Here is a 27,485-nt window from a genome sequence, read left to right as displayed (position 1 = left end):
TAATGGGGGGGGGGGGGGGGGATCCTTATTTATACACACAGAGTATTATATGTCAGCCCGCGGGGAATTCATCGACTGTACATCAGCTTTACTTTTCAGAGAACGGGGATAATTCACACATCTATTCTGATATCACGGAGTTCTCTTCATCTTCCGTGGCGATTTTATTCTTAATAAATGTCCTGAAAAGTTCAAACAAAATACAATTCACATTAAACAGAAAAACTCTAATATACAATAAAAGTCATTATAGAGAGGATTCTGTGCCCGCAGCAGAGGGACAAGGACCAGTCACCAGTATTGTCCGTGGTCTCCCTGCAGCAGAGGGACAAGGACCAATCACCAGTATTGTCTGTGGTCTCCCTACAGAAAAGGACCAGTCACCAGTATTGTCTGTGGTCTCCCTGCAGCAGAGGACAAGGACCAGTCACCAGTATTGTCTGTGGTTTCCCTGCAGCAGAGGGACAAGGACCAGTCACCAGTATTGTCTGTGGTCTCCCTGCAGCAGAGGGACAAGGACCAGTCACCAGTATTGTCTGTGGTCTCCCTACAGAAAAGGACCAGTCACCAGTATTTGTCTGTGGTCTCCCTACAGAAAAGGACCAGTCACCAGTATTGTCTGTGGTCTCCCTGCAGCAGAGGACAAAGGACCAGTCACCAGTATTGTCTGTGGTCTCCCTGCAGCAGAGGGACAAGACCAGTCACCAGTATTGTCTGGTGTCTCCCTGCAGCAGAGGGACAAGGACCAGTCACCAGTATTGTCTGTGGTCTCCCTGCAGCAGAGGGACAAGGACCAGTCACCAGTATTGTCTGTGGTCTCCCTGCAGCAGAGGGACAAGGACCAGTCACCAGTATTGTCCGTGGTCTCCCTGCAGCAGAGGACAAGGACCAGTCACCAGTATTGTCTGTGGTCTCCTACAGAAAAGGACAGTCACCAGTATTGTCTGTGGTCTCCCTGCAGCAGAGGGACAAGGACCAGTCACCAGTATTGTCTGTGGTCTCCCTACAGAAAAGGACCAGTCACCAGTATTGTCTGTGGTCTCCCTACAGAAAAGGACCAGTCACCAGTATTGTCTGTGGTCTCCCTGCAGAGAGGACAACCTGACAGAAGGACAGTCACCAGTATTGTCTGTGGTCTCCTGCAGCAGAGGGACAAGGACCAGTCACCAGTATTGTCTGTGGTCCCTCGCAGCAGAGGACAAGACCAGTCACCAGTATTGTCTGTGATCTCCCTGCAGCAGAGACAAGGACCAGTCACCAGTATTGTCTGTGGTCTCCCTGCAGCAGAGGACAAGGACCAGTCACCAGTATTGTCTGTGGTCTCCCTGCAGCAGCGAGACAAGGACCAGTCACCAGTATTGTCTGTGGTCTCCCTGCAGCAGAGACAAAGGACCAGTCACCAGTATTGTCTGTGTCTCCCTGCAGCAGAGGACAAGGACCAGTCACCAGTATTGTCTGTGGTCTCCCTGCAGCAGAAGACAAAGGACCAGTCACCAGTATTGTCTGTGATCTCCCTGTCAGCAGAGGACAAGGACCAGTCACCAGTATTGTCTGTGGTCTCCCTGCAGCAGAGGGACAAGGACCAGTCACCAGTATTGTCTGTGGTCTCCCTGCAGCGAGGACAAAGGACCAGTCACCAGTATTGTCTGTGGTCTCCTGCAGCAGAGGACACGGACCAGTCACCAGTATTGTCTGTGGTCTCCCTGCAGCAGAGGGACAAGGAACAGTCACCAGTATTGTCTGTGGTCTCCCTGCAGCAGAGGACAAAGGACCAGTCACCAGTATTGTCTCGAGTATCCATGCAGGAGATCTTTTACCCATTACTGCCTTAGAATGCCTTGTTCTGCCATATTCTATATTTATAATTGCATAGTATATAAGGCTGGAAAAGACACAAGTCCATCCAATCCAACCTGTATGTGTGATTTTGTTTTCTAAGAGTTTACATATCAGGTCAATGTGACAGCCAGGCAGCTTGCATTCCAGGAGAAGAGGTCCACCATACATGACTATATGGAATATCAGTCAGATAGCTGATGATAGGTATAGGACACTTACACACACAGCAGACCAGACGAGTCGATCCTGCCTTACGTCCTCGGCGGTTACCTGAGAATAGAAGGAAAAAAAAAGACCGAAGCAGAGTTTCAGTTTTGGTATTATTGATATAAAACAAATAATTTTTACAATTGTTATTTTGTCATTTAAATGTCATTAGGCACCTTGGGCAAAAAATGAAAAAATAAATTTTTCCCCTATCTGTCGTTAAAAAATTTAAAGCATATTAACTTCAATCCACTGCTGTCCCCTGCAGTACCTATTTTCTGCCACTAGATGTCCTCAGTTTTCTGGATTGACCGATGCTCAGTGTGCCTCATCCTGGAAGACTGAGGGCATTACAGTGAGTGCGGAGAGCACCATGGGCCCATCCCCCGCATTCACTGTTTATTGATGGAGAGAACGGCGCTGAGATCCTCTCTGTGGATCAGAAGAGGATGGACCCTTGGCAGCCTTATATATGGACCACTGGTCCTTTATTGTAGGACTGCAACTGATCAAGAAGCAAAGAGGAGAGATTTTTGTAGGACTGGTCATATGGGGGGGGGGGGGGGGAGGGTGTTGTAGTGCCTCCTTTAATATGAAGTCCAATCCAGCAAGGAAATATGTTTCAGGGTTTGCTGGCCCATTTAAATGAATAGGTTACCCTCACAGAGGTGTTGAGGATTCCTCCCTCAATGCTACTCAGCAACATAAATGCTTGCTTCAGCCTCCTGGCTTACTATGGCAGCACCGCTGCTCTGGCCTCACACTTCAGGCCTCCGTAAGGTCCTCCAGATCATCTCACCAAAGTTTAGGCTCTGTGTCTGCTTCTCTCTTGGTGCTCCCTCTAACAGCTCCCTGCTGCTCCGGCCCACACCCTGACCTCTGGGCAGGGGGACCCCTGTCTCCCGGGTGGAGCCCTGAAATACAGACAGCCCTTTATATTTAATTATAAAGGCTGTGCACACCTACACACACACACCGCCTGCTGGTCCCCTGTAAGACCTGGACTTAGAGGCTTCATCCCTCCAAAGACTCTTATGCCGCGTACACACGGTCAAACAATCGTGTGGAAAAGTCCGGCAAACTCAAGTCCGCCGGACAATCCCCCCGTGTGTAGCCTCCGGCGGACTTTTTTTACCCGAAAGTACGGCGGACTTAGAAAGTAGTTTTGCACTCCAATCTTCCCGCCGGACTTGCATTTCGGCGGACAATCCGGCCGTGCGTATGCCAGTCCGCCGTACTTTTGAAATGAACAGACTTTTCCCTCCCGGAGAAAAGTCCGCTCATTTTGAGCGTGTCTCCAGGTAGGCGGGGCCCACGAAGGCCCGCAAAGGATGCGTCACTGGCCCCGCCACCTGGTATGGACTTAAAGGGGAACCCCAACGCCGGAAAAAAATCGGTGTGGGGTCCCCCCAGGTCCACATCAGACACTTGTCCGAGCACGCTACCCGGCCGCCAGGAAAGGGGGGGACGAGCGAGCGCCCCCCCCTCCTGAGCCGTACCAGGCCGCGTGCCCTCAACATGGGGGTGCCTTGGGAAAGGGGGGGGCCGCGCGGCCCCCCCACCCCAAAGCACCTTGTCCCCATGTTGATGAGGACAATGGGCCTCTTCCCGACAACCCTGGCCGTTGGGTGGGGGGCCGGTATCCGGGGGCCCCCTTATTAAAGGGGGCTCCCGAATTCCGATAAGCCCCCGCCCACAGACCCCGACAACCAACTGCCAGGGGTTGTCGGGAAGAGGCCCTTGTCCTCATCAACATGGGGACAAGGTGCTTTGGGTTGATTATAAAGGCTGTACACACCTGCACACACAGCCTGCTGGTCTCCTGTAAAACCTCGACATAGGGTCAGAGGCTTCATCCCTCTCAAGACTCTTTGAACTCTCCAGACTCCAGAACCCAATCCAGGCATTACCAATCCCAGTGAAAACATGAATCTGTATTCATGAGAACCCTCTGTGAGATGTATCTCTTTTCAACAGTGGCAGGGCCAGCGCTGTCACAGGGCGTGTGGGCAGCCTGCATCAACGAGGAATTTCTCTCAGCTTGCTCTGGCAGTGCCGCTCCTCTGACCTCATACTTCAGGCCTCTGTAAGGTCCTCCAGACCATCTCACCAAACTGTCTCTCTCTCAGCTCTCTCTCGTAAAGCTCCCACACTGTCAGAGAAGGACTTTGTCCACCCATGCTCGCCATGCTCCTGCGCGCATGCGTGGCGGATTGGCGCTCCGGCGCACACACGTGCGCGGTCTGATGGTGCGGCGCACGTGTGTGCATAATAGCACACATGTGCGCGCAGTGGCTCGCGAGTGTGTGCGCGATAGTGCCAGGATGTGCGCAATGGCGCACGCGTGTGCGCAATGGCACACGAGTGTGCGCCGTGGCGCACGCTATGGCGGGGCTATTTCAAACGGCTCTGGCGTCCAAACGGGTTGCTGGTTTGTCGTCAGCTTCCCGTTCGTACCGGTTTCCAGTTTTGTCGTATCTGACTACCGGTTGTGACCCGGACTGTTCCTGACTACACTGCTGTTCTCCTCGATCTGACCCTCGGCTTGCTTAACGAACTTTGGCTGATCTGCCTATATGTGTTTGATCCTCGGACTGCTTTACTGTCATGGTTATGCAGTGATCTTCCTGTTTGCTTACCTCCCCTCATGTGTTCAGACTAAGAGGCCAGCCACTTCCTCCTGGTGGTTTTTATAACCTCTCCTCTAAGCATGGCTCCACCCCAGGCCCTATCAGGGAACCCTATATTAACCTGTGCACTGCTAGCCAACCCTGCTGATCAACCATTGTGTTTTAGCTTCCTGTTACCTGCCGTGTGCGCTTCTGTTGTTCCGTTACTGACTTTGGCGTGTCTTTGACTATCCCTGTTCGCCTGTGATCCTGACCTTTTGGCGTATCCCTGACTATTCCCGTCTGCTTGTGGCCCCGACCTTGGTTTTGTCCCTCACCATTCCTATCCTCCTGTTGCCTACTGTGGGTGTGAGCTGGGGGACCCTGGGGGTCGCGACCTGGAGCCAGTTGCAGCCAAGTCCATCCTCACCACTCGAGGCTCTGGTGAACACCTGCTGGCTGTTAGACTCCGTGCCCCAGGGAATCTTACGCTCTAACCCCGGTGGGACCTGTCTCCCGTCCGCAGCAGTCAGTCGTAGGGTCCACAACCTTGCGGTGCACTCCTGATCCCTACGGTGTGCATCTGTCACCTCACCCCAAGGTGACCTGACATTTACGGACTCTGCTCAACCTGCTTACAGGTGTTTGACCTTCGGCCTGCCCAATGGATTTGCTTACTTGCTTACATGGATTTGACCCCTGGCCTGCTTTACGGACTTGTCTACTTCCTCTTGTGCCTGATCCCTTGCTGTGTTGCAGATTGTCTGCTAAACTCTGCACCGGACCCTCAGCCAGTTCCTGAACCTTGGCTAACCCTCTGCACAGCTCTACAGGCTTCTTCACGAACTTCCACCTGCTGGTGGCCTGTGCCTCTGCGTGCCACCCACTCCCTGTACCACCTTCGGGGGACGGGTGCGCGTATTCGCAAGGGCGAACCTCTCTCTGCATCTCGGCCTCAGTAAGTACTTCTTATGACACACACCCTGACCTTTGGGCAGGGGACCTCCTGTCTCCCGGGTGGAGCCTTGAATTACACACAAAGCCTTGAATATAAAGGCCTGCACATACAGCCTGCTGGTCTCCTGTAAGACCTGGACACAAGACTAGAGGCTTCATCGCTCCCAAGACTCTTCGAAGTCTCCAGACTCCAGAACTCAATCCGGGATTCATCAATCCCAGAAAAAAACTGAAAAAAATATTTTGTTCACTCCGAACCTGACTTTCTTTTGCCCCTCAACCTGCATCCATTAGAGAATCCTGTGGGTGATTTACCTCTTCTAACACAGTGTCAGGGCCCAGCACTGTCAAAGTGGGTAAGGGCAGCCTGCATAAGAAGGAATATCCTTAGATTTAATAAGGAAGGACTGAACAAGCAATTAACCGCTGATTGGGGGGAGATCAGTTTTAAGCCGTATGAATTTAAGGTTAGGAGTAGAAATACTAAAAGTAATTGTTAACATTTTTGAAAAATTGAAAATAATTTTGTAAAATTTTGTAAAATTTTTGGAAAATTGTGAAAAGTTTTGAAAAATTTGGAAAAGTTTTGAGAAATGTTGAAAAGTTTTGAGAAATGTTGAAAAGTTTTGAAAAATGTTGAAAAGTTTTGAAAAATGTTGAAAAATTGTGAAAAGTTTTGAAAAATTGTGAAAAGTTTTGAAAAATGTTGAAAAATTGTGAAAAGTTTTCAAAAGTTGTGAAAAGTTTTGAAAAATGTTGAAAATTTTTGAAAAGTTTTGAAAAATGTTGAAAAGTTTTGAGAAATGTTGAAAAGTTTTGAAAAATTGTGAAAAGTTTTGAAAAATGTTGAAAAGTTTTGAAAAATGTTGAAAAGTTTTGAGAAATGTTGAAAAGTTTTGAGAAATGTTGAAAAGTTTTGAAAAATTGTGAAAAGTTTTGAAAAATGTTGAAAAATTGTGAAAAGTTTTGAAAAATTGTGAAAAGTTTTGAAAAATGTTGAAAAGTTTTGAGAAATGTTGAAAAATTGTGAAAAGTTTTCAAAAATGTGGAAAAGTTTTCAAAAATTGTGAAACTTTATGAAATATTGTGAAAAGTTTTAAATGTCCTCATCCAGAAGCCTCTGTGAGGAGTTTACTCACAAAGAGTTCAGGTAAAAAAAAAAAGGAGAGATGCCCCATTTGCCCATGGCGCCCCCTCCCCCCAGGCTCTGGCCTGGTCCCGCCTAATGGTCTTCTCTCCGGTTTTACGTTTCCAGGTTCTCTCTTTATACTTACAGAAATGTGTTAAGAAGACGAGTAGGAGCACAATGAGGATAATGGGGCCACAGACGCTGATGATGATAGCATTCAGGTCCTGCACTGGTTGGGACACAGACGTCAGGATATACGTTAATGAAATGAGGAATTTTGGTGTGGCGTCCCATTCTTCCTTATCAGACTTTTTACTGTCCCCAGGTTTGTCCTCACTGTCTGGGTTGTCACCTGTATGTGGAATGAGACAAAATGACCAACTGACTCAATTTACACACCATATACATCAATAAATTATTTATTCTACCGGAGCACGATCATCTGCAGCATAAACTTGAGAATTGCATATACCAGGCAAAGAAACAGGCACACTTAACGGACAACTCCAGCCAAAATATATCCTGCCTCCTCCCAATCAAAAGCCATTGTTTGCTGCTCTGTTCACCCAATGAGTGCAGCAGGGAAATATCTTATGGTCCAATGTATGAATAAACATGTAACTCTCTCCTCTCCCCTCACAATTGGATTGTGAGAGGAGAGGAGATTGGATGCGTTGGATGCCTGATCAGCCAATCACCTGCTGTTACATAGGGGCGGTCTCTTGACTCTGTAAAAGCTCCAACAAGATTGACTTGGTGCCTAAACAGAACCTCTTTATCTCTTCATTCCAGGGGGTGGACAGATTGTGGTAGGGAGTTCCAGAGGATGGGAGAAGCTCGGGGGAAGTCCTAAAAGTGAGTATTGGAGGAGGATGGCTTGTGTGATATTTTGAGATGGGACTGGTGATGCAACTCGGGGAAGAGAGTTGTGTATGGCCTTGTATGGTGTTAGTATCTTGAATTTCATTTGTTGAGTGAGCAGAAGCCAATGGAATGATTTGCAGAGACGAGTGGTGGACACTGAGCAGAGGCCAGTGGAGGGATTGCCAGAGAGGGGAGAAGGACGCTGAGAAGGGGCCCATTGGAGGGATTGGCAGAGAGGAGTGAAGGACACTGAGTGGAGGCCAGTGGAGGGTTTGGCAAAGAGAGGGGTGGAGGACACTGAGCAGGGGCCAATGGAGGGACTGGCAGAGATTGATGGAGGACACTAAGCGGGGGTCAGTGAAGGGATTGGCAGAGAGGGGTGGAGGACACTGAGAAGGGGCCAATGGAGGGACTGGCAGAGATTGATGGAGGACACTAAGCGTGGGTCAGTGAAGGGATTGGCAGAGAGGGGTGGAGGACACTAAGAAGGGGGCCAATGGAGGGACTGGCAGAGATTGATGGAGGACACAAAGCGGGGGTCAGTGAAGAGAATGGCAGAGAGGGGTAGAGGACACTGAGAAGGGGGCCCGTGGATGGATTGGAAGAGAGGTCTGGAGAAGGCTGAGCAGAGGCCAATGGAGAGATTTACAGAGAGGGGTGGAGGACACTGAACGGAGACCAGTGGAGGGAATGGCAGAGAGGGGTGTAGGACACTGAGTGGAGGCCAGTGGAGGGATTGGTAGAGAAGAGTGAAGGAAACTAAGTGGAGTCCAGGGAGGAATTGGCAGAGAGGAGTAAATGACACTGAGCGGAGGCCAGTGGAGGGATTGGCAGAGAGGAGTGGTGGCCACTGAGCAGTTGGTAAGGTGGGTGAAACTAGATGAAGCATCCATAATAGACTGAGGAGCGGATAGCCTGTGTAGATGAAGGCTAGTGAGGAGGAAGGTGCAATAGTTGACAGGGGTGAGCTTTATTGTAGATATCCACTTTTTACAGCTCAGCATCCAAACTCCATCACTGTTTCAGCAAGTCTAGAAGGACTGTTCTCCTCACCTTCAATTTTTAGAGGTTCACTTGTCTCCTCCTCTCCGGACAGTGTTCTTGCTCTGCAGTAGATCTTGCTCGGTCCTGGAGTTATATCAAACTGGAATGTGGCGGGTTTCCTCCCGTGGACTGTCAAATTTTTCACTATTCTGTCCCCCTGGATGAGCTCGTAGGTGATGACCTCAGGTCCACTATCGGAGAAGCAGGTGATCTGGAAACCATTAGCTAGCTCTACGCTTACATTTGGCACAGATATAGACTCTGCGAATAGAAGAGAGAAATGGCCATAATTATCCTCAGGGTTGCTGGTCTTCATTGCTGTCTGGGGTCCCACCCCACCTCCATGACAATCTAAAAGTTTGCTTCTTCATTTGAGGTTTCTGTTGTCACCGAAGGTGCAGGGAAATACAGGAACTTGTGAGAACTTAGAAGCTGGTGACAACAGAAGCTCAGCTGAAGAAGCAACCCACCACTGGACCAGACCTGGTCTCCTCCACAAGAAAACAGGGGGGTCTTCAAAAAGTTTCTGCACTTTTTTTTTATATTTAATAGAGTTAAAAAAAGTGCAGAAACTATTTGAAGAACCCTTTTATATATATAATTTTAGCCGTATATTTAGCCGTTTGTCTGGAGTTCAGCTTTAAGCCTGGTACATACCACTAGCTGCTGCCACCAACCCGATAAAAAAAAACAAAAAAACGCTCTCCTCCCGATGAAGGCTTTCCGCCATTCTGGCAGCTCTGGTGTCTGACAGCTCTTATATAACTATGGGGCGTGGCTGTTTGGTGACGCCACCTAGAGATACCGCCCCTTTGTGATGTCACAGACCCATCATGCCTGGGGTGGTGACGTCAAAAATGGACGGCTTCTTCAGGGGGGACGTCACCGCATGGCCACGCCCCATAGTTATACAAGAACTGTCAGACACCGGAGCTGCCAGAACAGCGAGAGCCTTAGTCGCCGGAAGAGTGTTTTTTTTCTTGTTTTTTTTTATTGAGTTGGTGGCGACGCCCATCATGATTGACGTTGGAGCTACCATGGGGGTACATTATTCGTTATTAATAAAGGACTTGTCAAAAACTGCCTCCTGTTTTTTGTTTTACACTACACTTGCTTTTTTTTTTGAGTGAATGGGTAGGGGTACTATGTTCCCCATTCCAGGGGCGTAGATAAGGGTGGGGTCAGGGGGGTCCAAACCCCCCCAGAGTGTCAGTAAATGTCACAGTACCACCTGACAGACAGGGCCCAGCTGGGACTCTGGATACCGGGTCAAAATACATTTGTCCCTGGCATAAAACAGTTCAGTACTTGGGAGGTCGGTATGATGTCAGGGGGTAGGGAAGGAGGCACTTATTATGAGTTTCGGCTACTCATTGGCTGAGATTCCCATTCTCATTCACATAGGGGAGGGGGCGGGATCTGGGGACCCCCTTTTCTTAAAGGGGGCTTCCAGATTCCGATAAGCGCCCTGCTTGCAGACCCCCACAACCACAGCCCAGGGTTGTAGGGAAGAGGCCCTTGTCATCAGCAACATAGGGACAAGGTTATTTGGGGTGGGGGAGGCAGAACTCTCCTGCCCCAAAGCCCATCCCCATGTTGAGGGCATATGGCCTGATATGGTTCGGGGGTTGGGGGGGGGGGGCGTGCTTGCTCGATTTACTTACTCGTTATGTGTGTAGCATGCGTCTTTTGAGGGACGGATTGGAGCTTCTTCTTGGTGACAGCTGAGTGTATTCCGGTGGAGTTTTGCTCACTGACGATCGTTGAATGGTGCACTGAAAAATAAAGACTATGACTGTTATACTTAGAAATATACGGCGCTCATCCTAATAAAGGCCACAACAAAACTATACTTGCGCCTCATGAGGAGGAAAACAATCAAAAAAATGTAAAAATGATCGATACGAGCTGGCATTTTTCATAAGGAGCAGACTCATATAGTAAAAAAAAAAACACTTCTGGCTAGACATGTGTGGTTCGTTTCGTTCCGAATAAATATGCAGACAAATTTTTTGATATTCGAGAATTTGGATATATCCGAATACTCAAATTTTCGCAATTCGAATTAAAATTCGAATTGAATTTTACATCGAACTCCAGTTGAATTCTAACTGTAAACTAGACAAGTGCACTTCCGAAAAATTTGTCCTTTTCATTTAATTTTTTTTTTTTTTGGGTTATTCTTTATGATCGCAATTCATAAAAACAAAAATGCGTAAATTTGAAAATCCTGAAAATAAGAAAGAAAATCTGAAAATTCTAAAGAATAACTAACTAACTTATAATACCTAAGTATTAAATTATAGGTATTGGAATTTCCTTTAAAAATTGGCTGTTAGGGAACCTAACGAATACGAAGTTATCCAAAGTTACAAATTATCCAAAATAATGAATGCCGCATCTAAACAAATGGAACAGAACGCATTAATATTAAATAATAATAATAATAATAATAAAAAAACTTTTATTATTTATTCGTTCTGTTCCATTTGTGTAGATGCAGCATTCATTATTTCGGATAATTTGTAACTTCAGATAAGTTCGTATTCGCTACATTCTCTAACAGCCAAATTTTAAAGGAAATTCCAATATGTATAATTTAAAAGTTAGTAATAGTTATTATTATTAGTTAGTTATTATTTTAGGTTTTCGAATATTTGGATTTTAGAATTTACTAAATTTCTAAAAGTATGAAATTTAGAAATTTACGAATTTACGAAATTTAGAAAATTTACGAAATTTAGAAATTTACGAATTCACGAAATTTACGAATTCACGAAATTACGAAATTTAGAAATTTTATGAAATTCCGGCTCCCATAGGGGACCATTGATTTTTACATGTCACGCGACATGTGCTCTCAAAGTCGGAGCGATTGTCGCACCAGTGTGAACCGGGCCTTAGGTGGAGATTTACTTACACGTTATGTGTGCAGTGTGCGTCTTTTGAGTGGCGGATTGGAGCTCCTTCTTGGTGACAGAGATTTGCTCACTGACGATCGTTGAATGGTGCACTAAAAAATAAAGTGTATGACTGTTATACGTATATATACGGCGCTCATCCTAAGGCCCCTTTCACACTGGGGCGTTGCGGGCGTCGGCGGTTTACCGTCGTATTAGCGGCGGTCTGCGGGCGCTAGCGGGGTGGTTTTAACAGCGGCGCTTTGCCGGCGGTATTGCCGCGCTGTCCCATTGATTTCAATGGGTAGGAGCGGTTTAGGAGCGGTGAATACACCGCTCCTTCACCGCTCCAAAGATGCGGCTAGCAGGACTTTTTTCACCGTCCTGCCAGCGCACCGCTTCACACTGGAGTGAAAGGGGCCGTTTTTTTTCAGGCGCTACACAGGCGCTATTTTTAGCGCTGTAACACCTGAAAACCGCCCCAGTGTGAAAGGGGCCTTATAAAGGCCACAACAAAACTATACTTGTGCCTCATGGGGAGGAAAACAATCAAAAAAAGAAAAAATGATCGATACGAGATGGCATCTTCCATAAGGAGCAGACTCATATAGCAAAAAGTAACACTTCTGGCTAGACTTGTGCGGTTTGTTTCGTTTCGAATAAATATTCAGACAATTTTTTTTTTTTTTGTTATTGGGGGATTTGGATATATCCGAATACTCGATTTGCTGCAATTCTAATTGAAATTTGAATCGAATTTTACATCGAACTCCAGTCGACTATTAACTGTAAACTAGACATGTGCACTGCCGAAAAAAATTAATTCGTTTTCATTTCATTTGTTTTATTTTTTTTATTTTTTTTTGGGTTATTTGTTATGATCGCAATTCGTAAATATGAAAATTTGAAAATTGAAAAAAATCTGAAAATCTAAAAATTCTAAAGAATAACTAACTAATAATAACTAACTATTAAATTATAGGTATTGGAATTGCCTTTCAAATTTGGCTTTTATGCCGCATACACACGATCGGAATTCTCGTCGGAAAAGCCTTGGATGGATTTTCCGACGGAATTCCGCTCAAGCCTAGTGTTGCCTACACACGGTCACACCAAATTCCGACCGCCAACAGCGCGGTGACGTACAACAACACCACGACGAGCCACAAAAATGAAGTTCAATGCTTCCGATCATGCGTCGAATTGTTTCCGCGCATGCGTCAGAATTTTGCGCGGCGGGATTGCCGCAGACGATCGGCGTTTCCGATCGAACACTTTTTCCGTCGGAAAAAATGAGAACCTGCTCTCAATATTTTGCTGGTCGAAACTCGGCCAGCAAAAGTCCGATGGAGCCTACACATTGGTCGCATTTGCCGACCAAAAGCTCTCATCTGCCTTTTGCTGGCCGAAATTCCGACCGCGTGTACGGGGCATTAGGGAACGTAACGAATACAAATTTATCCGAAATTACGAATTATCCGAAATAACGAATGCTGCATCTAAACAAATGGAACAGAACGCATTAATATTAAATAATAATAATAAAACTTTTTTATTATTATTGTTATTTATGATTATTAGTTCATTACGTTCCATTCGTTTAGATGCGGCATTCGTTATTTCGGATAATTCGTAACTTCCCCTGCGTCTCCTCCCTCCACGGCGGCCAATAGGATCGCTTCTCCTCTCGGCCAATCGGGTCTCAGGACCCGCTCCTTGAGCCGGGATTGGCCGGGAGGAGAATCAGGAAGATAATAGTGAATATTAGTTCAAGATTGTCACACAACTGGGTATAAGACCCCACATCCCTCCTCCAGGCTGGAAAGCGTGAGATCAAAAAAAAATAAAATAATGAAAAAAAACGAACAAAAAAAAAATACTAAAACAAAAAATAACGATCTCAGGATTTCCAGCTGAGTCCTCGGCATTGTTTACTTCCACCGGCCCGGACGTAACCTCATAACGCCGCACCAGGACCTCCAAGAGTCATAGAGACTGCCAGGGACCATCTGGTCCTCGGTTTTCTCTATGACTAACTTCCGGAGCAGGCAGATTCCTTCTTCGGCTCGCCAATCTCACTGGCGGGCCGGTGGAAGCACCAGAGAGTGGCGGGTGGGGGGGATGCCCCCTCCCGCCGCCTGTAAGAAGGATCTAGCGGCTGAACAGCTGCAATGATTGTTCTTATGGTGCAGTGAATCGCAGGCTGAAAAAAAATTATATCTGAATGATGCCTCTAACTGCACCCATCATTCAGATATCACGGCTGAAAGCCGAGGACGTCATATGATGTTCTGCAGTATGGAAGTGGTTAATATCCATACCAGACCCGAAGGGCATGCTATAGATTGGGGGGAGGACCCCATGCTGTTTTTTATTTTATTTCAAGGGGTTCCCCTTAATATGCACACCAGACCCAAAGGGCCTAGTATGGATTGGGGGGGACCCCCATGCCATTTTCTTTTTACACTTTGGCATGGGGTTCCCCTTAATACAAATACCAGACCTGAAGGGCCTGGTATGGATTGGGGGTGGTGGGGGGTAGGGTGGCCCATGCTGTTATTTTTTTTTTTCAATGGGGTTTCCCTTAAAATCCATACTCAGAGGGCCTGGCATGGATTGGGGGGGACTCCATGCTGTTTTAAAAAAATAAAATGTCATGGGGTTCCCCTAATATCCATACCAGACCCAAAGGGCCTGGCATGAATTAAGGGGGACCTCCACTCCATTTTCTTTTTACATTTTGGTGTGGGGTTAACCTTAATACAAACACAAGGCCCAAAGGGCCAGGTATGTATTGGGGGAGGACTCCACGTTGTTTTTTTTTTTTAATGGGGTTCCCCTTAATATGCATACCAGACCCGAAGGGCCTAGTATGGATTGGTGGGGGGGATGGCCCATGCTGTTTTTTTTTTTTTTTTTAATGGGGTTTCCCTTAATATCCATACCAGACCCAAAGGGCTTGGTATGAATTGGGGGGACCTCCACTCGTCCATCAGTTGGGAAGCCTTCTGACAGCTGATGAGTCATCGGTTGTTAAGGACGCGCTAGCCGGGTTCCCGACCCCACTCCTTAACAACTAGAGCTGATAAGTCATCGGTTGTTAAGGACACGGCGGCCGGCTTCCCGACCCCACTCCTTAATAACCAGAGCTGATGAGCCATCAGTTGTTAAGGACATGGTGGCCGGCTTCCAGACTCCACTCCTTAACAACCAGAGCTGATAAGCCATCGGTTGTTAAGGACGAGGTGGCCGGCTTCCCGACCCCACTCCTTAACAACTAAACCCGATTAGTTCATCCGTTGTTAAGGACGCGGCGGCCGGCTTCCCGACCTCACTCCTTAACAACCAGAGCTGATGAGTCATCGGTTGTTAAGGATGCGGCGGCCGGCTTCCCGACCCCACTCCTTAATAACCAGAGCTGATGAGCCATCGGTTGTTATGGACATGGTGGCCGGCTTCCCGACCTCACTCCTTAACAACCAGAGCTGATGAGTCATCGGTTGTTAAGGACACGGCGGCCGGCTTCCCGACCCCACTCCTTAATAACCATAGCTGATGAGCCATCGGTTGTTATGGACATGGTGGCCAGCTTCCTGACCCCACTCCTTAACAACCAGAGCTGATGAGTCATCGGTTGTTAAGGACGCGGTGGCCAGCTTCCCGACACAACTCCTTAACTGCAGCCAGGTGGAAGAGAGGACAGAGTGAGAGCAGCCAGGTGGAGAGGAGGACCGAGTGGGAGCAGCCAGGTGGAAGGCAGAACAGGGTGGATGCAGCCAGGTGGAAGGGAGCACAGGGTGAATGCAGCCAGGTGGAAGGGGGGACAGAGTGGGAGCAGCCAGAAGGAAGGGAGGACAGAGTGGGAGCAGCCAGAAGGAAGGGAGGACAGAGTGGGAGCAGCCAGAAGGAAGGGAGGACAGAGTGGGAGCAGCAAGGTGGAAGGGAGGACATAGTGGGAGCAGCCAGGTGGAAGGGAGCACAGGGTGGATGCATCCAGGTGGAGGGGAGGACAGAGTGGGAGCAGCCAGGTGGAAGGGAGGACAGAGAGGTTGCAGCCAGGTGGAAGGGAGGACAGAGTGGTTTAAAAATCAGCAGCTGCAGTATTTGTAGCTGCTGACTTTAACAAAAAAATGTAAATTTTGGTGGAACTCCACTTTAAGAATGAACACAGGATTGATCGGTGCAGATCACTCACTGTGTTCATTCAGAAAAGGAAGGGACCACTAAATTAAATATTTACCGTCCCCTTTGCCCACAATCAATCGTGGAACTACCCCAGCAGCAGCCAGAGGGAGAGGAGGGAAGCTGGCAGCACAGAACTGGGGGGAAGAGCCAGGGGGTTCCAGAAAGCAGAGGGAATTAGTACCGCACAGGAGGTGCCCAGGCACAGCCGGCACATCCTGTGTGCACACCTATGTTGAGTACACCTACATGATTCAAACAATGTACCGATTAAATATAACCATTTTTTCCCCAAAACCCATGTCGTCCTTTCGGGGACGTCTATGACCCATCAGAAGTCTCTCTTACCTGTATGGGGGGCAGAAGTTCCCAGGACTTTAGTAGGAGCTGGAATGTGCACAGAAGCCGCGTCCGTATGTCTGTCTGTGAGAAAGTAAGAAGAGAAGAATGAAGTGGCCCAATAGACCTCCATTATAGTCTGTGTTGGTCGGCTTTTGTTTTAGCTGTTAGCTGTTTGTTTGTTTTTTTAAGCAAATCTAAACTCCAACAAAAGCTTATGCTTCAAAAACACTGATAAATGGCGACTAGCTGCGTTTTTTTTTTTTGCGTTTTTCAGCGTTTTTAAGCTTTTATCAGCATTAGTGCGTTTTAACGGCTGAAAAACTCCTCTTACTAGTTTTGGGGTTTCTTTTTTTTTTTTTTTTTTTTTTTTTTCAGAAAGAAAACACCCCTTTCCAAAAAAAACGCTGATAGCAGCCTGTGTGTGCATGGACACAAAGGATAACAGGCTGGAGAGTTTACTGGCTGCAGAAAAAAAGGAAAAACGCCTGCAGACAAAAACAACCGCTGTAAAAACGTCCAACGTGTGCATAAGACCTACAACTACAAACAAAGAAAAGCCGCTCCAGGTGAGTGAGTCTTGCATGCTGTGCAACGTAAGGAAATAATTCCAGACGGCTGCACTTCCAAAAATCCTTCTATTGAAGCTTCATATGACAAGTGGATAACAGGTGGAGCAGGGGACAAAGCGGTAGACGTGCTTCGCACAAATGTTAGTGCTTAGTCATTACTTATTGGAACTACTCATCACAATCACCTAGAGCTGCATAATTTACAATTTTTTTTTTGCTTAGAATAAAAAGATCACGATTCTCTCACAATTCTCGCCACGTAAAATCTTTCACATTATACAAAAAATAAATTGAATGAATTTTGTCCGAATTTTTTTTTTTCTTCGTTGTTTCGGATTTGTTTAAATTCTGTATTATTCCAATTCGGAAATTCGGATACAGCCGAATCGCTGAAAATCAAAAATTCATCCAAATTTTTTTTCAGAACAAAACAAACTGCACATGTCTACTATTACAATCTTTTTTTTTTTTTTTTCTCTTTTTTTTTTTTTAACCCAAACCCATGTCGTCCTTTTCGGGAATGTCTATGACCCATCAGAAGTCTCTCTTACCTGTATGGACGGCAGAAGTTCCCAGGACTTTATGACTAACTGGAATGTGCGCAGGGGTCGTGTCCGTGTCTGCGAAAGCTTCTGAAAGTAAGAAGAGAAGAATGAGCAGACCCAATAGACCTCCATTAGAGTCTGTGTCGGTGGGCTTTTGTTCACATCAGATCCGTTTTGCATTCCCATACAAGTCATTGGAACATAAGAAGGATGGGGATAACCCCCCCCCCCCCCCCCCCCACCAAATGTGAGTCGAGAAAAAGTTATATTTTTCACAAGAGGTAACAAAAAAACTAAAAAAATCCAACCTGTTTCGGGAACTCAAAACTCCCTTCATCAGGGCTAAGAGGCAAACTAACAACATAGAATGAATAGAAGATCTAAAGCTGGCTGTAGATGGGTCAGTTTCAGGTGAGTGAGTCTTGCATGCTGTGCAACGTAAGGAAATAATTCCAGAGGGCTGCACTTCCTAAAATCCTTCTACTGAAGCTTCATATGACAAGTGGATAACAGATGGAGCAGGGGACAAAGCGGTAGACGTTCTTCGCACAAATGTTAGTGCTTAGTCATTACCTATTGGAACTAGTTACCACAATCACCTAGAGCGGCACGATTCACAATTTTTTTTTTGCTTAGAATAAAAAGATCACGATTCTCGCCACGTAAAATCTTTCACATTATACAAAAATAAATTGAATGAATTTTGTCCGAATTTTTTTTTTCTTCGTTGTTTCGGATTTGTTTAAATTCTGTATTATTCCAATTCGGAAATTCGGATACAGCCGAATCGCTGAAAATCAAAAATTCATCCAAATTTTTTTTCAGAACAAAACAAACTGCACATGTCTACTATTACAATCTTTTTTTTTTTTTTTTCTCTTTTTTTTTTTTTTAACCCAAACCCATGTCGTCCTTTTCGGGAATGTCTATGACCCATCAGAAGTCTCTCTTACCTCTATGGACGGCAGAAGTTCCCAGGACTTTATGACTAACTGGAATGTGCGCAGGGGTCGTGTCCGTGTCTGCGAAAGCTTCTGAAAGTAAGAAGAGAAGAATGAGCAGACCCAATAGACCTCCATTAGAGTCTGTGTCGGTGGGCTTTTGTTCACATCAGATCCGTTTTGCATTCCCATACAAGTCATTGGAACATAAGAAGGATGGGGATAACCCCCCCCCCCCCCCCCCCCCCCACCAAATGTGAGTCGAGAAAAAGTTATATTTTTCACAAGAGGTAACAAAAAAACTAAAAAAATCCAACCTGTTTCGGGAACTCAAAACTCCCTTCATCAGGGCTAAGAGGCAAACTAACAACATAGAATGAATAGAAGATCTAAAGCTGGCTGTAGATGGGTCAGTTTCAGGTGAGTGAGTCTTGCATGCTGTGCAACGTAAGGAAATAATTCCAGAGGGCTGCACTTCCTAAAATCCTTCTACTGAAGCTTCATATGACAAGTGGATAACAGATGGAGCAGGGGACAAAGCGGTAGACGTTCTTCGCACAAATGTTAGTGCTTAGTCATTACCTATTGGAACTAGTTACCACAATCACCTAGAGCGGCACGATTCACAATTTTTTTTTTGCTTAGAATAAAAAGATCACGATTCTCGCCACGTAAAATCTTTCACATTATACAAAAATAAATTGAATGAATTTTGTCCGAATTTTTTTTTTCTTCGTTGTTTCGGATTTGTTTAAATTCTGTATTATTCCAATTCGGAAATTCGGATACAGCCGAATCGCTGAAAATCAAAAATTCATCCAATTGATTTTTTTTCAGAACGAAACAAACTGCACATGTCTACTATTACAATCTTTTTTTTTTTTTTCTCTTTTTTTTTTTTAACCCAAACCCATGTCGTCCTTTCGGGAATGTCTATGACCCATCTGAAGTCTCTCTTACCTGTATGGACGTCAGAAGTTCCCAGGACTTTATGACTAACTAGAATGTGCGCAGGGGTCGTGTCCGTATGTCCGTCTGTGAGAGCTTCTGAAAGTAAGAAGAGAAGAATGAGCAGACCCAATAGACCTCCTGTCAGGGAAATAGGCGCAATCTCACGAGGTACGTTCGTGTTAGCGCGCGTCGGCGCCTACGTAAGCGCAAAGTAGTTTCAAGACGAACGACCGACGCTACGTCTAACCGGGCGGGCATACGCGGTGATGCTACGAATACACAACGTACTCGACGTAGCCGTACGATCGCCCCGACGCGCTCACGACGTGACCCGGTCATCTCGCCTATTTAAACGTTCGCCTGACAGTGCCGCATCGCTGGATTATCGTCAGCTCTCCTGTGAACCTGTACCCGTGTTTCCTGTTATCCGACCTCCTGTGTACCGACCCGGCTTGCTTGACCTGCTCCTGTTATTCTCCTGGCTCTGACTCCTGGCTTGTACCCGACACTCCTGATCTGCTTCCTGCACCCGATCCCGGCCTGTCTTGACCACTCTCTGGACTTCCGCTGCCCACTCTCGGACTTCCTAGCATGGTTGCCCCTAGAGGCTTGCTTACCCGGTACCTGACCTCTGCTGCTGCTACCTGGCAACCTGTGCTACTGTGGGCACTGCATCCCTGTGTCAACTTCAGGGTTGTGCTGCACTCGGCCGCAAGGGGAGCCCTCTCAGCATCTCGGCCTCACTCCTGACCGTGACACCTCCATTAGAGTCTGTGTCGGTGGGCTTTTGTTTCACATCAGATCCGTTTTGCATTCCCATACAAGTCATCGGAACATAAGAAGGATGGGGATACCCCCCCCCCCCCCACCAAATGTGAGTCGAGAAAAAGTTATATTTTTCACAAGAGGTAACAAAAAAAATAAAAAAAATCCAACCTGTTTCGGGAGCTCAAAACTCCCTTCATCAGGGCTAAGAGGCAAACTAACAACATAGAATGAATAGAAGATCTAAAGCTGGCTGTAGATGGGTCAGTTTCAACCGGTGGGTTGAATGAAAAAAGCTGCCCTGATTCCCCTAATTCACACATTGGAAGTGAATGGGGGGGGGGGGGGGATTCACTCCCGCTGAGCTATTGTGTTCTGACGGTGAGGAGAGTTTCCCTCCATTACAATGCAAAGATCAGCGCTGCCGGCTACAACCATCAGTATTGATCGAGCGACATTTATTATACAGGCTGGATGTACAGAAGTCGATTGGTAGATAAACTTCTGTAGAACCAGGTGTTAGGGTTGCCACCGGTCCAGGATTCACCCGGACAGTCTGGGTTTTGAATTTTGTGTCCGGGTTTCAGTCTGCCTGACACATTATCCAGACCAGGCTGCCTGTGGCTCCCCAAGTAACCAAGATAGTTACACACAAATTTGTTGCCTTCCGGAGCTTCAGGTGGCTGTCTGGGGGCAGGTTCGACATTACTGAGGGGCGGGTTGATGATGTCAGCAAGAGCAATTTGGCCACGCCCAAAAGGTGCCTTTTATAATCCTATAGTGTATACTACGGGGAAAAAAAATGCCCATGTGCCACTAAACTGTTCGGGTTTGGCTTTTTTGTTTTGATTTCTCATGCATGTTTTATTGAGCTTTTTTTTTTCTTTATTGAGTCCCCCCCCCCCCCCCCCCAACACTCCTAGATAGGATTTTCTTAACCACTGTTTATAAACAAGACAAAAAATTGAAACAAACATTTTTGTGAAATTTCGAGCTTCTTTGAGCTTTTTTGAGCTCTTTAGGGCACTAGCTTCTCCTAAAAACTTGAGTGGGGGCAGCCAGGTGGAGGAGAAAACAGGGTGGGAGCAGCCAGGTGGAGGGGAGGACAGAGTAGGAGCAGCCAGGTGGAAGGCAGAACAGGGTGGATGCAGCCAGGTGGAAGGGAGCACAGGGTGGATACAGCCAGGTGGAAGGGAGCACAGAGTGGGAGCAGCCAGGTGGAAGGGAGCACAGGGAAGATGCAGCCAGGTGGAAGAGAGGACAGAGTGGGAGTAGCCAGGTGGAAGGGATCGCAGGGTGGATGCAGCCAGGTGGAAAGGAGAACAGTGTGAGAGCAGCCAGGTGGAAGGCAGAACAGGGTGGATGCAGCCAGGTGGAAGGGAGCACAGGGTGGATACAGCCAAGTGGAAGGGAGCACAGAGTGGGAGCAGCCAGGTGGAAAGGAGCACAGGGTGGATGCAGTCAGGTGGAAGGGAGCACAGGGTGGATGCAGTCAGGTGGAAGGGAGGACAGAGTGGGAGCAGCCAGGTGGAAAGGAGCACAGGGTGGATGCAGCCAGGTTGAAAGGAGGACAGAGTGGGAGCAGCCAGGTGGAAGGGAGGACAGAGTGGGAGCAGCCAGGTGGAAGGGAGGACAGAGTGGGAGCAGCCAGGTGGAAGGGAGGACAGAGTGGGAGCAGCCAGGTGGAAGGGAGGACAGAGTGGGAGCAGCCAGATGGAAGGGAGGACAGAGTGGGAGCAGCCAAGTGGAAGGGAGGACAGAGTGGTTTAAAAGTCAGCAGCTGCAGTATTTGTAGCTGCTGACTTTAACAAAAAAATAAAAATTTGGGCGGAACTCCACTTTAAGAATGAACACAGGATTGATCGGTGCAGATCACTCACTGTGTTCATTCAGAAAAGGAAGAGACCACTAAATTAAATATTTACCGTCCCCTTTGCCCACAATCAATCGTGGAACTACCCCAGCAGCAGCCAGAGGGAGAGGAGGGAAGCTGGCAGCACAGAACTGGGGGGAAGAGCCAGGGGGTTCAGGAAAGCAGGGGGAATTGGTACCGCACAGGAGGTTCCCAGGTACAGCCGGCACATCCTGTGTGCACACCTATGTTGAGTACACCTACATGATTCAAACAATGTACCGATTAAATATAACCATTTTTTCCCCAAAACCCATGTCGTCCTTTCGGGGACGTCTATGACCCATCAGAAGTCTCTCTTACCTGTATGGGGGGCAGAAGTTCCCAGGACTTTAGTAGGAGCTGGAATGTGCACAGAAGCCGCGTCCGTATGTCTGTCTGTGAGAAAGTAAGAAGAGAAGAATGAAGTGGCCCAATAGACCTCCATTATAGTCTGTGTTGGTCGGCTTTTGTTTTAGCTGTTAGCTGTTTTTTTTTTTTTTAAGCAAAACTAAACTCCAACAAAAGCTTATGCTTCAAAAACACTGATAAATGGCGACTAGCTGCGGTTTTTATTTTTTGAGTTTTTCAGCGTTTTTAAGCTTTTATCAGCATTAGTGCGTTTTAACGGCTGAAAAACTCCTCTTACTAGTTTTGGGGTTTCTTTTGTTTTTTTTTTTTTCAGAAAACACCCCTTTCCAAAAAAAACGCTGATAGCAGCCTGTGTGTGCATGGACACAAAGGATAACAGGCTGGAGAGTTTACTGGCTGCAGAAAAAAAGGAAAAACGCCTGCAGACAAAAACAACCGCTGTAAAAACGTCCAACGTGTGCATAAGACCTACAACTACAAACAAAGAAAAGCCGCTCCAGGTGAGTCTTGCATGCTGTGCAACGTAAGGAAATAATTCCAGACGGCTGCACTTCCAAAAATCCTTCTATTGAAGCTTCATATGATAAGTGGATAACAGATGGAGCAGGGGACAAAGCAGTAGACGTGCTTCGCACAAATGTTAGTGCTTAGTCATTACCTATTGGAACTACTCATCACAATCACCTAGAGCTGCACGATTCACAATTTTTTTTTTTGCTTAGAATAAAAAGATCACGATTCTCTCACAATTCTCGCCACGTAAAATCTTTCACATTATACAAAAATAAATGGGCTAACTTTACTGGTTAGGTTTTTTTTTTTTTTGTTAATTCATTAAAGTAATTTTTTAAAAAAAAATTCCATTTGAATGAGTGGCTACGCAAATACAGTGTGACATAAAATATTGCAACAACCATTTTATTCTCTAGGGTGTCTACTAAATATATATATATATATGAAAAGAAAGGGGGGGGGGGGGAAGGGCAGTCTGCCAAGAATCACAACATTCTTTATGGTTGAATTTAAGTATAAACATTGTAACAATTTGTCAGTGGAATAGACTTTGTGTAAGTGAAAAAAGTTTAACCTAAACCTTTTTCTGACATTTGTTGGTTTCAAGTTAAAATCATTATTTTGAGGCAGCCGTCAAAAGAAAGGGGGGAAAAAAAGGGCAGTCTGCCAAGAATCACAACATTCTTCATCAGTTGAACTTAAGTATAAACTTGCAGACAGAAGAGCAGGGGTTCTAAGTAATTTTTCTAGGAAAAAAAAATTATTTTAACTTGAAACCACAGTCTATTCCACTGACAAATTGTTACAATGTTTATACTTAAAGCGGAGCTCCACCCTAAAGTGGAGCTTCCGCTCATTGGAACCCTCCCCCCCTCCGGCACCACAATTGGCCTGGGGGGGAGGGGGTGCAGGTACCTGTACAGTACAGGTATCTGCACCCACTTCCGGCGTAGATTCTGCAGAAGCTACGCCCCTTTCCACAGAATCTACGCCCCTTTCCGAAGGTCCCCCGCTGCCTGCTGGGAAACACACGAATCCCAGAGACAGCGGGGACCATCCTTATTGCGCAGCGCGACTCGCGCATGCGCAGTAGGGAACCGGGAAATGAAGCCATACCATACCCAAGATGGCGGTGGCAGCACCCGAGAGCCGAGTGGGTGGGTAAGTGTCATTATTTTAAAAGTCAGCAGCTGCAGTATTTGTAGCTGCTGGCTTTTAAAAAAAAAAAAAAAACGGCGGACCCCTGCTTTAAAGTGGTTGTAAACCCTTACAAACCCCTTTGACCTACAGGTAAGCCTAGATTAAGGCTTACCTGTAGGTCCAAGAAATATCTCCTAAACCTACACGGTTTAGGAGATATTTACCTGAACACAGCCACCGCTGTTTACCGCGCATGCGCTGTAGACAGCGGCACGCAGGCGCACTGGGTAAGCCGCAGATCGCGGCGATATGCCGCGAGTGTCAGCTCCCTTGCGCATGCGCAGGAGTGACGTCATTGCCGCTCTGGCAAATCACAGCGCCGGAGCAGCAAGACCCACGGAGACCCACTGAAAAGATGGACGCTCGGAACTACAGGGGACAGCGGTGACTTCGCTGGCTCCTGTGTCAGGTAAGTGACACATAATGGACTACTATGCGATGCGATGCGATGCGATGCATAGTAGTCCATTATGCTTTACCTTTGCAGGGAATCAAAGAGGAAGTAAACCCATCAGGGTTTACTTCCTCTTTAAAGAAGATCTAAGCTCTAAACAATGTAACATAAAATAGTACAAACAAAAAGATCTAAAATGATAAACAATGTAACATAAAATAGTACAAACAAAAAGATCTAAAATGATAAACAATGTAACATAAAATAATACACAAAGAGGACTGAAAGCTACAAACTCTAAAACACTGTATACTTCACAGCACAATACATAGAGAGCGAGTTCACGCCACAGGCAGTCCAGTGCGTTTTTAATCTGCATCAAAATGGCATGGAAAGTAGTTAACATGGATTCCAATGACATAGTTCACACCAGTGCTGTGCCTTCCAGTGCAGACAACAGAAGTAGAACATGCTGCATTTTTTTCGACATGAAGCTTCAGTGAAACGTGGCAAAACACATCAAAAACTTGCTGGAATGCATTTTTGCCTGCGATTTCTATTGGTTGTTAGGAGCCGTCACCCGCCGGCGTCCTAACAACCAGTGACTCCGCCCTGCTTTCATAATCGGTAATCTCAGGATGGAGATAAGGCGTCCTCTGTGTGAGCTTTCCAGCCCGACACCTCACCTCTGAGAGGGAGAGAATACAAACGAATCATCACAGATCGATCTACAACAGATAAATTTGTACTATGATTCTGATTGGCCGATGCCTGCTGGCGATCAATTCCCCTCAAATAATACATTTTTTTTTCTGTAAATGTGTTATTATTTCATAGACGACCTCCACTCAGGAAAGGCCTCTTACCTGCATGGGTGACGCTCTGCGGAGACTCCGGGGTGACTCCGGCGGTGAAGGTTGTGTTGGCCGTGACAGCAACTAAAAGGAAAAGTAAGACAACCAATCAGTAACCATCATTCTTTGTTAGAACTTAGACATGAGCGGTTCGTTTTGTTCCGAACCGAAATTCGGACACATTTTTCATTATTAAGAAATTCAGATGTATCCGAATCTCTGAATTTCAATAGTAACTAATTTAAATGAATCCAAAATAACAAAACAAAATTATTCTGAAATTAAAATTTTTCTGAAAACAATAATAGAATGAAATAGAAAATAAAAGAATAGAATAGAAACGAATAAAAAAAAAATACTCAATAGAATAGAATAGAATAATAAAATAGAAATAATATAACCATCTTCCAAAATTACAAAATTTCAATTAGAATAAATTAGAATAGAATAGAAAATAAGAGAATAGAAAGGAATAGAATAGAAAAACAGTAGACTAGAAAAGAATAGAAGAAAATAGAAAGAATATAACCATCTTCTGAAATTCAAAAAGTTCCCCATCATTGGTGTCAGTGGGAGGAATAGTGCCCCATCATTGGTAATAGTGTAAAGAATAGTGCCCCATCATTGGTATCAGTGGGAGGAATAGTGCCCCATCTTTGGTGTCCATGGCAGGAATTGTGCCCCATCATTGCTGTCAGTGGTGGGAATAGTGCCCCATCATTGGTATTAGTGGGAGGAATTGTGCCCCATCATTGGTATCAGTGGGAAGAATAGAGCCCCATCATTGGTGTCAGTGGGAGGAATAGTGCCCCATCATTGGTATTAGTGGGAGGAATTGTGCCCCATCATTGGTTTCAGTGGGAAGAATCGTGCCCCATCATTGGTGTCAGTGGGAGGAATAGTGTCCCATCATTGGTATCAGTGGGAGGAATAGTGCCCCATCATTGGTTTCAGTGGGAAGAATCGTGCCCCATCATTGGTATTAGTGGGAGAAATCGTGCCCCATCATTGGTAATAATGGAAGGAATAGTGCTCCATCATTGGTATCAGTGGGAGGAATTGTGCCCCATCATTAGTGTCAGTGGGAGGAATAGTGCCCCATCATTAGTGTCAGTGGGATGAATAGTGCCCCATCATTGGTGTCAGTGGGAGGAATAGTGCCCCATCATTGGTGTCAGTGGGAAGAATAGTGTCCCATCATTGGTGTCAGTGGGATGAATAGTGTCCCATCATTAGTGTCAGTGGGAGGAATAGTGTCCCATCATTAGTGTCAGTGGGAGGAATAGTGCCCCATCATTGGTGTCAGTGGGAGGAATAGTGCCCCATCATTGCTGTCAGTGGGAGGAATAGTGCCCCAAGGGCTGGACAAAGGCAAGAAAAGGGCCACATTCAGCCCCAAGCCGCAATTTGGAGACCACCGCAATAAACAATAATGGGTTCGCTGGCACGAGGCTTGCACTAAATTCCTGTGCATCCCCATGACAGCAAAACCCGACCCTGCGCGGAGCAATCATGTCCTCCCACCGCGTGAACGAAGCATTAAGCGTGGTTCTCACTTGTGCGGGCCGGTGCGGGACAGCGTGAAAATCGCAGCGGGTTCCCGCACGAGCAACCCAGCCTTTGTAGACGCGCAGGGCTGCCATTCGTCCTCAATCTCACTCTCATTGACATTGCAAAAGCACCAATGCGATTTCCCTTCGGCTGCATTTAAAAAAAAATAGACGCAGGAAGAGACTTACGGGTCATGTGGGCGAGAAGCAGCAATGAGTACATCATGGCTCCGGGTGGTGGGGGGCTCTTCACCTTCATCCTGGGCTCTGCTCCCTCTGAGTGCTGTTTCACCCCCACCGCCGCTGGTACCTCCGTCTTCAGATGCTGTGTCACCCTCACCATGGCTGGCGACTACCTCCGAGCACTCGCCTGTCATGTGCTGAGCTCAGATAAGCAGCAAAAAGTCCTATCAGCCCTTCCAGACTTATCTCCTCACCACTTGCTGACCCGGCCTCTTCTGACACTTTTTGTTTACAAGTCGAAATCAGTATTTTTTGCTAAAAAATTATTTAGAACAACCCCCCCCCCCCCCAAACGTTATGCAATTTTTTTTTTTTTTAGCAGAGACCCTCGAGAATTAAATGGCGGTTGTTGCAATTTTTTTATGTCACACGGTATTTGTGCACGCTGATATACGTCGTCAGAATGGCAGCGGTGGGCGAATGGGCGTACCTGTACGTCGTCTTTAATTGGCGAGGCACCCGCCGTGTACATCATGACCGTGCCCACGGGGACCCGCGGACTCGGTGTCCGCCGGTGTCCCACCGATCGTGTTACAGAGCCGCAGAACGGGGAGATGCAAAACAAGGCATTCCCCCATTCTGCCTAGTGACATGACCGAGATCACCACTCCCTGTGATCGGGAG

General features: G+C 46.5%; 1 protein-coding gene across 6 annotated transcripts; it reads right to left on the bottom strand.

The window, feature by feature from the left end:
• Positions 1-11: 11 nt before the first annotated feature.
• On the bottom strand, positions 12-26,988 carry LOC143935052 (uncharacterized). 6 transcript variants are annotated; one of them, XM_077458648.1, is made up of 13 exons: positions 26,808-26,987; positions 25,081-25,152; positions 22,060-22,134; positions 19,089-19,172; positions 18,141-18,221; positions 17,194-17,274; positions 16,080-16,154; positions 11,570-11,662; positions 10,314-10,424; positions 8,659-8,910; positions 6,887-7,093; positions 2,059-2,109; positions 12-182 (listed from the first exon to the last, which is right to left on the bottom strand). In XM_077458648.1, coding segments are annotated over exons 1-13 (1,338 nt in total). In that variant the 5' UTR covers positions 26,962-26,987; the 3' UTR covers positions 12-180. The 6 variants fall into 6 exon arrangements, with proteins under 6 accessions (XP_077314774.1, XP_077314773.1, XP_077314777.1 ...); XM_077458647.1 differs by having other exon boundaries at positions 19,089-19,175; positions 26,808-26,984; XM_077458651.1 differs by lacking the exon at positions 11,570-11,662 and having other exon boundaries at positions 19,089-19,175; positions 26,808-26,988.
• Positions 26,989-27,485: the final 497 nt, after the last annotated feature.

Source organism: Lithobates pipiens, unplaced genomic scaffold, assembly GCF_037356315.1.
Source record: "Lithobates pipiens isolate NorthernLeopardFrog02 unplaced genomic scaffold, aLitPip1_a1.2 Scaffold_28, whole genome shotgun sequence".
Classification (NCBI taxonomy): Eukaryota; Metazoa; Chordata; class Amphibia; order Anura; family Ranidae; genus Lithobates; species Lithobates pipiens.
Note: the sequence above shows the minus strand (reverse complement) of the source record. Positions and strands in the feature narration are given on the sequence as shown.

Coding starts and splice junctions, on each gene's coding strand:
- LOC143935052 (XM_077458647.1), bottom strand. CDS start 26,961: ATGGTGAGGGTGACACAGCATCTGAAGACGGAGGTACCAGCGGCGGTG. Junction 22,135..25,080: donor GCAGAGCGTCACCCATGCAG/GTAAGAGGCCTT, acceptor ACTTTCTCACAG/ACAGACATACGGACGCGGCT. Junction 11,663..16,079: donor AACTTCTGCCCCCCATACAG/GTAAGAGAGACT, acceptor TTTATTTTTTAG/TGCACCATTCAACGATCGTC.